The sequence below is a fragment of the Camelus dromedarius genome, chromosome X (assembly GCF_036321535.1).
Source record: "Camelus dromedarius isolate mCamDro1 chromosome X, mCamDro1.pat, whole genome shotgun sequence".
In the NCBI taxonomy this organism is placed as follows: Eukaryota; Metazoa; Chordata; class Mammalia; order Artiodactyla; family Camelidae; genus Camelus; species Camelus dromedarius.
In genome coordinates, this window is record NC_087472.1 from 102,207,691 (window position 1) to 102,221,027 (window position 13,337).

The window sequence follows — 13,337 nt, forward strand, 5'->3', positions numbered from 1 at the left end:
GATGGAAAAGTCTAAATGGAAATACCTATAAACATTTTACTTCTGAATGACCTCGTTCCCAGCTACAGAGACCTAACAGGCTTCTAATTGATGGACAGAATCAGAAAACTCAACTCCTAGAGAAACAGAAGACTGTTTACTCAGACTCCTCTCTATGGGTATACTGTGCAAAGGAGAACCCTCTGGAAGAGTAGCTCACCAAGTTTAAGGATCATTATAAACACTGAAGAGAGAAACCAACATACCAACTGCAGGCAAGGAGCACTAAATTCTCATGCACTGCCAATGGGAATATACAGCCACTTGGTAAAACTGTGGCAGTTTCTCATACACCTACCCTAAGGTGCAGCAATTCCACTCCTAGGTATCAGGAAAACAACAACATATGTCACAAAACGACTCACACACCAATGTTCATAGCATCCTTATTCATAATAGTCAAAGACTGGAAATAACCTAAATGTCCATCAACAGGACAACAGGTCATCAAATCATGATACATTCATACAATGGAACACTCCTGAGTAATAAAAAGGAACAAACTGCTTAGACACACAACATGGAGAATCTCAACCACTATGTTGAGGGAAAGACACATAAGAGTACAGTCGTTCAATATGATTCCATTTATCTGAAGTTCTAGAAGAGGCAAAACTAATCTAGAGTGATAAAAATCAGAACAGTGCTTGCATTGGAGGGACAGGGAGTGACTGGAAAGGGGCATCTCAGAGGTGAGAGAAATATTGTATTCCTTTTTTAATGAGTATTTTAATTTTTTATTGACATATTTATCTATAATATTATATTAGTTTCAGCACAGTGATTCAATACTTATATAGATTATACCCCATTTAAAGTTATTATAAAATAATGGCTATATTCCCTGCGCCGCACGGTATATCCCTATAGCTTATTTATTTCATACATTGTAGTTTGTACCTCTTAATCCCTGACCACTATCTTGCCCCTCCCCACTGGTAACCACTAGTTTGTTCTCTAATCTGTGAGTCAGTTTCTGTTTTGTTACATTCATTCGTCTGTTTTATTTTTTAGATTCTACATACAAGCGATAACACAGCATTTGTCTTTCTCTTTCTGACTTACTTTACTAAGCATAATGCCCTCCAAGTCCATCCATGTTGCAAATAACAGAATTTCATAATATTTCATTGCATATGTATGTATGTGTATGTGTGTATACATACACACATACACAAATACACACACACACATCTTATTTATCCAGTCATCTGTTGATGGACACTTAGGTTGCTTCCATACCTTGGCAACTGTAAATAATGCTGCTATGAACACTGGGCTGCATATATTTTTTTCAAATTAGGGTTTTCATTTTCTTCGGATATATACTCAGGAGTAGAATTGCTAGACCATATGGTAGGAGAATATTTTATTCTTGATCAAAGAAGTAGATGCATGGGTATATTCATCTCAAACTGAAGATTTTAAATGTGTGCATTTTATCATATATAAATTTTACCTCATTTTAAAATAAAAGGCTAAGAAAGAATGAGAGCACGGACAACACTGCCAAAGACTGCTGAAAGTCAAGAAAGACGGAGAGAAGCAGGTTGTTTCCTTACCACTGGGGGGAATGAAAGCCCAATTTGAATGGAATGAGGAGAAAGTGGAGAGAGTTGGTACAGACAGGTTTTTTAAGGAATATTAAAAAAGACATGGTAGAACCTGGTGATAGGCTGACTCAGTACAATAAAAAAATGACTCACTTGTGAATTAAAAACAAAAAAAACGCACCATGTTAGGCATACAACTCCAACTTTCAAGCCCAAGTGAAATTAGGGGGAAAAACCCATTTCTAAAAATAGGGAAATCCAGCAGGAGAGACTATAAGAGGAAAATGAAGAATTCTCAACCCTGTTGCATTTCAGACACCAATGGGACACTCAAATTTCAGGGGAGTGATTTTTTGTTACTAATCTCTAACAGCATTATTTTGGATTTGCATCAGACTTAGTTTCCAATCACATTTCAGATTTCAGATACTGATTTCCAATCAGTATCAACACAGATACTCCTCGCTTATCCTCACAACACCCCTATAGGGTACTATTATTCCATTTAAAAAAGAGGAGAGGAAATCATGGTTCAGAGCAGTCAGCGGCTCACCCAGGGTCACACAGCTAGTCACATAAAGCCTCACCCCCCTGATTGCAATCAAAAGATTTTTCCATTATGCCACATCTGCTTCTCTCTGCAAGATTACAGCCTCTCTTTAGTCCAGCCTAGCACACATTTTTATATCTGTGTCCCTCCAAAAGTCACCACTATTTTCAACCCAGCAAAAACCTGCAGTAACCGGGTCGTTTTCAGTTACAGCTCCCAAAATAAAAAAGGGGGTTACGGATATCCAATTTCAGAATACCTTTCATTGGTCATATTTTAAACTAGGAGCCCGAGCCCCAGGAGGACAAAGACACTGCGGTGAATTTATGGAGCTTTGAGCACTGCAGCCAAGGAAGCCAACTCTGCAAGTCATCCTCAGAACCAACTAACGTATCTTACCACTAACACGGCCAGCACAGCATAACTGTGAGGGAGCAGGCAACCCCACAACTGGGCACAGCGCAAACCTCAGCACAGTGCCTCCCCTGGCAGTTCCCTTATTCTTATTCCCAAACACAAAGGCTAAATATTTTCATTTATGTGATCAGTCTTTAAAGGTTGAATCAATTCTTCTGCAGTTATATTTTCAAGTACTTTCATAAAAGCAGTTATTATATAAATATGTTTGGTATGTTTGCAGAAAGGAGTAACAATTCCAAAACAACACAAATCCTTCATATGCTATGTTCCTGTGTACACAAATCTGTATATGAAGGATTAAATCATCTAAATAGTTATCTACAAGTTTAAAGATGAGCTAGTTTGTAGGACAGCAAACAAAGCATTACTAACATAGGTTTCATTTTGTATTTTTTTAACCTTGCTTCAGAGTGTAAAATCAAATTGAGCCAGCTTTCCAAGGACAGAGGTAATTAAGTCAGGAGACTCAGCAGCTGGTGGCGATGCTGCCTGACAGACTAAGGAGTCTCTAAGACACTGCCTGGGACAGCTGGCCTCTTACCTGGATGCATCTGTTCCGTGCTGCTCCGCAGTTTGCTGTAGCCATGGCTCAAGGGCACCCTCTGGTAATGAGGCGGGGAAGAAGGAGGGGATGCGAGGGGTGACATCGCGGGAGACTGCGTTTCCTGCTTCAAAGAATCAGGGCAGAGTTCAGAGGCAATCACTCGAGGAGCCTGGTGAGCTGAGCTGCAGTTATGAAGTATAATGCAACTCTACTGCTGATAAGCCGGCTGGTTTAACAAATGGAGGCGATGTTTTCTCAAAAATGCAGCTTGGTTAAAAAGCAGCATCTGAGGATTCAGAAGTCTCCCAGAGAATAGTTTCACCAGAGCTCAGTTACCTAAATTACTAAAACAAGTCTAAAACACTTTCAGATACTCCAATAATATTTTCCTTTGGAAAATGAAAGACTCGTTACATGAAATAACATTCATATTCTCCCATTTTGATCTCTTTGTGAATAGATTCAATTTGTATTCACTAATAAAGGCTCCTATTTCCTGGATTTACACTTACCAAGTCTTCCAACAAATGTGATTATTTTTAAAATATTCTATGCTTAATGCTAAATACTCTTGGAGCTTACTAGCCAAAGTAAAATGCAAAACAATTCATTATGGGTAAACTACTCCAACTAGCCTGCTCCTGAACACTGGGATGGAGACTTAAACTAAATTCAAATCCCAACTCGAAGTGTGAACTTCACATAGGACCCCAGGCAAGATAAGCAACCTTACTCTGCTATTGGGTTTCCTCTTTTTTTTTTTCCCAATGCTACCAATAGTGATTACTTTGGAATACCCAAGTAACAATGAAACAACAGAGACTATCTGGGTCTTAGTTCCCCCCCCCCCAAAAAAAACTGCAATCTGAAACACTAATCAAGTACTCTTTTTCAAGAAAAAGAAAAAGAGTATTTGCTTTGAAGTGTGAGCTCACACCCACAGACTGGGTGGGCCTCACATAAACCCAGACTGAAGTGAAAGGATGTGTCCTCAATCACGCAGCCAGGGGGGTGAGCCTAGAAAGTTCCCAGGGCATTAACCATCCTGGAATAGTGAACCCTCATTCCTCTCCAAGTCCTGGTGGGAAAACATGCCAAAGAGTATTGACTGGAGACTCCTATACAGACATATTCATTTTATTGCACTTGGCAGATGTTACTTTTAAAACAAAAAACAAATTGAAGGTTTATGGCAACCCTGCATCAAGCAAGCCTATCGGTACCATCTTTCTGACAGCATTTGCTCACTTTGTGTCTTTGTCACATTTTGGTAATTCTCACAATATTTCAAACTTTTTCATTATTATTATATTTTAGGGTGATTTGTAATCAGCAATCTTTGATGTTACTGCTAAATGCTGAAGGCCCAGATAATAGCATTTTTTAGCAATACAGTATTTTTTTAATTAAGGTATATATATTGGTTATTTTAGCCAAACTGCTAGCACACACTTAGGACACTATAGTATGATATAAACATTAACTTTTGCATGCGCTAGGAAACCAAAAAGGTCATGTGACTCGCTTTGCTGTGGTGGTCTGGAACCAAACCCACTCTATCGCCAAGGTATGCTGCCTGTCCTCCTATTATATATATATATATATCCCTGAAGAACTAGTTTAAAACATATCTGAATTATGAAAGCAACAGTACATGGAGTTATGTCACAGGACATGCTACATCTCATTTAAGTATGAAACTTCTGCAGCAATACCTCAAGTTTCCAGCATTATCAGGATGAGTCATATAAATCAGTTTTCTGACTTAATCCTTTACAGTCATTGCACTGAAAAAAATTTTGATTTGTCTTCCTAAAACATAACAAATTTCCTTGCCTTGTAGATGATACGTAATGAATATACTTTGACTTTTCTGCACGATCTAGTATCTTCATTCGAAGTATAAGCTGTCCCTTGATGCCCTCAGGGTTTACTCATGTGTAAGACTATTTACCTCTTCATGATAGGCTCACTCTTCTGGAATTTTACACTTTTGTCTCTACCGAATCACCACCTGACTACTGCAATTAGTGGTCTAATTTTAAAAGCCCACCCTCCCTATTCTTGTTCCTAACCTGCTACTCAGGTGATAGCACAAGACCACATTCCAAACATGCTCCCCAAGAAAGGATTCCCTGGTGAAAGAAGTCTAGTAAATGCAGATCTCCAGGAGGTCTCTTTACTGCAGGACTTCTCAGGGCCTTTAATGTGCTAATGTACACTGTGAATCTCTAAGAATGAGTATTTAGCCTTTCCCCCAAGAAGAGGATATGAAGCAGCATTCTCCAAATACATTTCACCAGAGAAATCTTTTCTCTAGATTTTCTGGAGGCAAGGACCTATTAAAAACTCCTAGAGGTTACATTTCAAAGAACCCATCTGGAAATGCTGATTAGAGAAATCAAGTGAGTGTGTTAAATCAGTAGCCTTACTGTAGACACAATTCCACATTAAGACAGGCTCTAAATGGTCCATGGGTGGCTCATGGTAATTTCTATGCATCAGCTTCTTCTTGCTGCAAGGAAACTTTACTGGCTCATTTCCAAGTCTGTAACTATCCCAGATGGTGAGATTCACTGGAAGCTTGCCGGCAGATATGAGACACTGCCACATGAGGTTTCAGGGTCAGAATCAAACGGACATGCCTGATCAGACGGATTACCTGTTTCTCCTCATCGTCCATTCTTTTGAAGGTACTTTTTTCTGTGATTAAATATGGAATCTGAACCTTAGTTCCATGCAGCTCAGCTGGGTTCCCAAATCGTATCTCAGCATCAGTCTTCGACATCATAAAGCGAGGCAGCGGCAACTCTTTAGGACCAGAATTAGAGAAGCTCAAGTGAGACTTATTTTAAAACTGCCAAAAGAGGAACTCCATGGCCAAAAGATGAATCACTTTTGAGGAAAAATTCCAGAGCACTAAATATAGATTAAATTTTATTTCAACACAATGAGGACTCCTATAATAATGTCATGATAGAAAAATGCTACAGTTTAACAAGGTATTTCGGCTCAACATTTTTAAATACTGTCGAATCACTGCAGAATAAATTCAGGTTTTAGACTGACCTCCCACTTCAGCCTTTAGTCCAGCAGCAAGAAAATGGATGTGGCATTTTATAAATCAATATTAAGTGATAAATGATAGCAGACAAAACTTATTTAGTGCTTATTATATGCCAGACACTGTATTAAGATCTGCAAATATTAACTCATTTAATTCTCACAACAACTCGATATGGTAAGATTATCATTAGCCCTCTTTTATGGATATGGAAACAGATAAGAAGGAGCTAAGTGACATCCGCAAGATGACACAGCTCATCTGTGGCAGAGCTGGCCCTTAACCAGCTCCAAAGCCTCTGCACTGCCCTACAGAAAGGTCTGTTCCTCATCCCTAGGGCAAACTTACTGCATAGAACAGCTTCTCACTCTATGTTACTGCTTAAGGAATTTTCACACTCAATCTCCAGCTGTCTTTTTATAATAGAGTAAGGAAAATGGTATCAAGTTAGAGCAATCAGTCCAAGGTTCCGTCACATTCTACTGTCAAAACCATTAGCCACACTCACAATGCCACAAAGAGCTGAAACACAACAGTCTGGTATATTAACTTATCCTTCAAATTTCTGACAAAACTATTCTGAAAACAGAAATACTTTGGCAAACTCCTAGTTCTCAGCACAGCAAATCACACAGAGTCACACAGCACAAAGAACTCCAAAAATGGGTATAATATGGATTATGCATAATGATTGGCATCTGTATCCACTGTTGAGGATAATACTCATCAGTGTGTCTCTGCCGTCTCTCAGCTCTCTATTCCAAAAACACAGCTGCACTTCCAATGATTGATGCTGTGCTAAAGCCAGAAAACATCTTAGCAACAGCAAGTATCCTAGCTCCCCAGGCAAAGAAGGCCCCTGCTTCCCTAATACCCACGTCATGTTTATTTTTAGTTGCTATGTCCACATTTGATTCAAAGAAGTAGGCAATATGACAAATCCCTGCATGATCAATCAGTCAAGGGCCCAAGAGACATAAATAGAATAACCAATCTGGAAAATTAAACCAAGACTTTCCTCTAAAGAGACGATGGCCGCCATTTTTAATGTTTTAATATTTCCTAATTTCGGCAGCTCTCCAGCACTCAAGGCAGGAACGGACTTCAAAAGAAAAAAGGCAACAGAAAAGAAAATATAAATTCTTAGCAAACCAAATATAAGCTAATCCCTATGGTTCTCACCTCAGAAAGGTATTTGTTTCAGTTCAGTCTACAGAAAAGACCTAAAAAGGTGGAACAAGATCAGATAGAATGATCTACACCCTGATCTGCCCACAAGAGGATGACACGACTTCCAAACACCAGTGGAGGGAGAAAAGAAGTAAATGCTCAGCATTTGTAAGCTTCCTCGCCAGCGTTTTACTGGTGTTCCACAGATAACTCCGGGAACAATGGACCACAAACACAGCTGATGAACATCAGCTATGACACCAGGGCTCCCAGATATCCTTTAGGACAGCGTCACTTCACACATTCTCCTTCCTTGGCTATGGAATTTCTCCAGACTGTTCACCCGGGAAAGACAAAACACAGCTGCATTTCCCTCGTACTTTCTTTGCTTATGTGGTTTTAAACAATTCTCTCTCTGATATTCCTATTATTGAAAACTTTAATGAAGGTGCTATTTTCCTTAAGCTGCTACAAGCTTTTATAAAGTGAAAAGTAAAACTCAGGTTTGTAAATTTTCAGTCTAAATGTTTTTTCCTAGTCCTGTGTACACCAAATTTAATAGTGAAACTGTATTATAGAATTAATCAATATACATGCTGGAGAGGGTGTGGGGAAAGAGGACCCCTTCTATACTGCTGGTAGGAATGTAAACTGGTGCAGCCACTATGGAGGACAGTATGGAAACTCCTTAAAAAACTAAAAATAAATTTATACAATCCAGCAGTTCCAATCCTAGGCATATATCCAGAGAAAATTCTAATTTGAAAAGATACTTGCACCCCAATGTTCATGGTGGCACTATTTACAATAGCTAAGACATGGAAGCAACCTAAATGTCCATCAACAAGTAGAATAGAGATGTGGTGTGTGTGTATATTTGTGTGTGTATATATGTGTATACACACACACACACACATACATACACACAATGAAATATTACTCAGCCATAAAAAAGAATGAAATAATGCCATCTGCAGCAAAATGGATGGACCTAGAGATTATCATACTAAGTGAAGTAAGTTAAACAAAGATAAATATCATGATATCATTTATATGTGGACTCTAAAAAAAATGATACAAATGAACTTACAAAACAGAAACAGACTCACAGACATAGAAAACAAACTTATGGCTACCAAAGGAGAAAGAGGGGAGGGATAAATTAGGAGTTTGGGATTAGTAGATACAAACTAATATATAGAAAACTGATAAACAAAAAGGCCCTACTGTATAGCACAGGGAACTATACTCAATAGCTTGTAATAACCTATAATGAAAAACAATATGAAAAAAAAAATATATATATACACATATGTAGAACTGAATCACTATGCTGTACACCAGAAACTAACACAACATTGTAAATCAATCATACTTCAACTTAAAAAAGAAAAGAAAATTAATCAATAAAGTAAGTACCTGCTATCTAGCCAGTGATTTATTTCAAGTAATCACAGGAGATCTATTTGTAATAGTTAGTTAGAATCTTTTCTCCCAAATTGAATTAAATTAACACACAGGAAACAAATTAAATATTTATAGGGGCCAAGGACGGCATAAGCACAGCCACCAAAGACAATCATTTCATAATGGTATTAGATTGCATTCTTTGAACTCAGAAATGCTTTGTATATTAAATCGAAATGACCATTTTTCCCTTTGATGAAGAAAACTATGCTCTCCTTTTTTAAATATGTGACCCTCTAAAAAGTAAGGGGAGAATCCTTTGTTTTGCCATGTTTGATGGAGTCATGAATATAAGAAATACTTGAATTACCTCAAACCATTAGAAAAAAACATAAGCAGCATAAATGCAGTAACAAATGGCAAATTACAACACAGCAAGGTGGGATTAGGCAAAGAGCCCATTTCCCATCTCAAACGGCAGCTGTTATTCACTGTCCTCCAATGCTGTCCACTAGAACTATAACGTCAGCCACACATTACATTACCAAAAAAATTTTTTAAGTAAAGAAGCCAGTGACAAAAAGATAAATACTGTATGATTTCACTTACGTGAGGGATCAAGAGTAAAACTCAGAGAAGGTAGAATGGTGGGTAACAGGGGCTGGGAGGAGGGGGAATGAGGAGCTGCTGAATGGGGACGGAGTTTCCATTTTGCAAGGTGGGGAGACTGGTTGCACAACAATGTGAATATACTTAACACTACTGAACTGTACACTTAAAAATGCTTAAGATGGTAAATTTTATGCTGTGTGTATCTTATCACAATTAAAAATTGTTTTAATTTTTGTTAAAAGATACAGGTGAAATTAATTTAATAAATTTTAATCCAACACTTATCATTACAACATGTAAGTAACATAAAAAATTATTAATGAAATAGTTTATATTCTTTTTTCAGACTAATCCTGCACCCCAGGTCTCAATTCAGACACACCACTTTTCAAGCACTCAGTAGCCAGAGTCTGGCTATGGGCTATCCCAGTGGAACAGCACAGCTTTGGCTGATAGTCAGCATGAAGGAATGTGGACCATTATGGCCAGAAATCTGTATTTTATAGATTTAAATATTATAAAGTAAAATGCCGACAACTAACTGATTTCTTTTTAAATTATGTAAGGAGTATTTTGTGAAGGGATGATTTATATAGATCTTAACTGTACCATTTAAAGAGCTTTGACAAATGTATATATAAGCAGATAACCAACAGCCAAATTACAATACATTTCCATTATAGAGAATTTGCCTTCATATCCCATTCTAGTTAATCCCTCTCCTTGTCCCACGTGGCAACCTGTTCTAATTTCTAAATCCACAGATTGCCTTTGCCATTACAGAACTTCATAAAATGGAATCACACAGTATTTATCTTTGTGACTAGTTTCTTTCCCAACATTTTGTCTGTGATAATCATTCAGTACACTGTATAATCATTTAAAGACAGTTCATTTTTTTTCATTGCTATGCAGTAATCTATTTTTATGAATATATTGAAATTCTTTTAATCCATTTTTCTATGATGAACACTGGGTTATTTCCAGTTTGGGGCCATTATGAATATAGCTGCTGTGAACATTCTTATAAATTTTTTTTGATAGACATGAATTCATTTATCTTGGGGATATACCTATGAACCAAGTTCAACCTGCTGCCTATTTCCATACAGTCCATGAGTTAAGAATGGGTTTTATAATTTTGAATGTTTGAAAAATATCAAAAAAAAAATTTCATGATGTGAAAATTGTGAAAGTCAAACTTCAATGTCCATAAATTCATTGAAACACAGTCGCACTCTTTTGTTTACATATTGTCTGTGTCTGCTTTCACAGTTCAAAGGCAGAGTTGGATATTTGCAACAAAGGCCATATGGCTCACAAAGCCTAAAATATTCACCACCTAGCACTTTTCAGGAAAAGTTTGTTGACCTCTGTATTACACAATGCAATGGTCAGAGTAAAATGTAGTCTTATTAAAACAATAATGCATTTTTTATTCTTCTTTTATTGACATATAGTCAGTTTACAATGTTATGTCAATTTCTGGTGTACAGCATAATGTTTCAGTCATACATATATATACATATATTCCTTTTCATATTCTTTTTCATTATAGGTTACTACAAGATATTGAATATAGTTCCCTGTGCTTCACAGAAGAAACTTCTTGTTTATCTATTTTATATATAGTAGTTAGTATCTGCAAATCTCAAACTCCCAATTTATCCCTTTCCACCTCCTTTCCCCTCTGGTAACCGTCAGTTTGTTTACTATGTCTGTGAGTATATTTCTGGGGTTTTTTTTGGGGGGGGGGGGTTAGGTGTGTTTGTTTATTTTTAACACGTTGATCTGGGTGACAGTTTGTGTTTTCTCAGGGGCCCCATCACCCAGATATGGGTGATCCATTCCTTCATACATTTAGGCAGGTTTCTACAAGTAATTTGCAACAGTTTTCAATTGTAGGAAGAAATAAAACTGTAAAGACATTGAAAAATTGGAAAAAAAATGGTTTTTCAAAACAATTCCAATTATACTGGAAAAACAAACAGATGAATGTAAGCACATATACTGTTAGCGTGTCACACTGCGGTTAAGTGAGAATTCGGGCCCCACAGGAAACACACCCAATCCACAGTGGGTGATCAACCTGTTAATGGAGGTACTGAGGATTGAACCCAAAACCACGTGCATGCTAAGCCCACATTCTGTCCCTGAGCTATACCCCACCTCAACAATAACACATTTAATGGGAAAATGTTTTACATTGCTTGTTTTTATTTAAATTTTAAATAATTTAAAATAAAAATTTACTTCTTCACTCACACTAGCCACATTTCAAATAAAAGTCAGCCACATGTGGCTAGTGACTACCACATGAGATAGCACACTTAAGATGCTTTGGTAAATGTATGAGAAGGGATTACTCAATTTTATGCTCAGGAAAACACTACAAGGCAGCTACTATTGGTATACCCCTTTTCCAGGTGAGCCATTTAAGCTCAAAACTTAAGCTCAACTTGCCTGAGGGTACACAGATGAAAACTGATAGAGCAAAGATTCAAAATTAGGTAGTCTGTTGCTAGGGCTCACACTCTTAGCTACTAGGCCATACTGTTATCCTAAAAATTAAAATATTCTTTCTAATGCAGGTTTGAACATTCAGCCTGAAACCATGGCATTTCAGAGCTGAAAATGGTCCAAAGAAAACCTACTTGGATTATCCACATCTTACAGGTGAGATGCTAAACCCAGGAAGAGGAGGGCAGGCCTCATCTTAGTAATGCAGCAAAAACGGTGGCAGAGGTATGACCATAACAACACTCCCGGCCTCCTGGGGCTCCCTTCTCGTCCTCCCACTACTTTTCGTTGCCTAGGCATTTACACCAGCTACTTACAAGTTAGCAAAAAGTAATGACAATGATGTTCTGTAATTCCCAAGTGAAGCTGCTCCCACACATTTTCCTAAAGTTACTATTGAAAAGCATCAGGTTGGTCTTATCAACCCAAAGCTCAGTTGATCAAAGCCTTATTATAATTGCCTACCTGTACTATCCACCAGTTAATCTGGAAAAACCTCTTGCCAATTTGGAAATGGGAAGCTAGATAGCTAGATTAGCAAGTGGAGGCTGGTGTGGGAAGGGTGATCTCGTAATTTTTTGGAGGGGTGATGATGAATTAAGTTATATTTACCCATTATCAATTTAACAAAAGGAACCCAAAAAAAACTTAGAACTGAACACATTTCATTTTATAAATAACTCACTCTTTTGTCCTAATTCTTTCTCCTTTCACTATAGACCATGCCAGACTAACACCAGCTGAGGTACCAGTTTGATGAACACAGCCCTGGAAGCCACATGAAATCATATTATTGCACTACTGGGGTTCAGAGACTCCCAAAGGGGCTGTGGAAAAAATCAACGGATCTGTCATCTTGGATAAGAAAAAAAACTGCATCTTTATTCTCCCTACCCTAACCAAAAGTAAGCATTTCTTTCGATTATGAATGTAGGCCATGAACTGCTGTATCATCAGCAGTGCTTGTAACTTTCTCACCCACTGAAATCAGATTTTTTTATCACATTACAGTTGTTGTAGACATCCTGAGGTACTGTTTATGCTCATCACTACTTTGAAAGTATGGTAGTTATTTGGATCATAGTTAAATCTTTTATTTAATACATTAATAAAGAAGCACGCATATTGCTACATAACAACTTTTTTAAATATCTTAGTTTTAATTTCAATATACAGTTGACCGTGAACAACGTAGGATTGAAGTGTGTGAGTACATCTACACAGAGACATTTTTGAAGAGTAAATACTACAGCACTGCACGACCTGTGGTTGGTAGAATCCATGGATGCAAAGGAACCGTGGATACGGAGGGCCAACTATAAATTATACACAAATTAACCCCCGAGTTGTTCAAGGGTCAGCTGCAATTGATTTCCTTTATAATATCATGTCTTTGTATGCATTTAAAACATTACTCCAAGAAGGGTCACAGGCATCATACTGCCAAAGGGGCCCATG

General features: G+C 37.6%; 1 protein-coding gene across 6 annotated transcripts in view; it reads right to left on the reverse strand.

Moving 5' to 3' along the window:
- REPS2 (RALBP1 associated Eps domain containing 2) overlaps positions 1–13,337 on the reverse strand; it is a 208,303-nt gene that overhangs the window by 136,020 nt on the left and 58,946 nt on the right. For 4 of the 6 annotated variants that reach the window (XM_064483370.1, XM_064483371.1, XM_031445821.2 and 1 more), the window contains exons 3-4: positions 5,769–5,917; positions 3,104–3,230 (exon numbers count right to left, since the gene is read on the reverse strand). In XM_064483370.1, the coding sequence (XP_064339440.1) occupies positions 3,104–3,230; positions 5,769–5,917 (276 nt within the window). The remainder of the gene's footprint in view (positions 1–3,103; positions 3,231–5,768; positions 5,918–13,337) is intronic. The other 2 variants (XM_064483372.1, XM_031445822.2) reach the window with 1 other exon arrangement.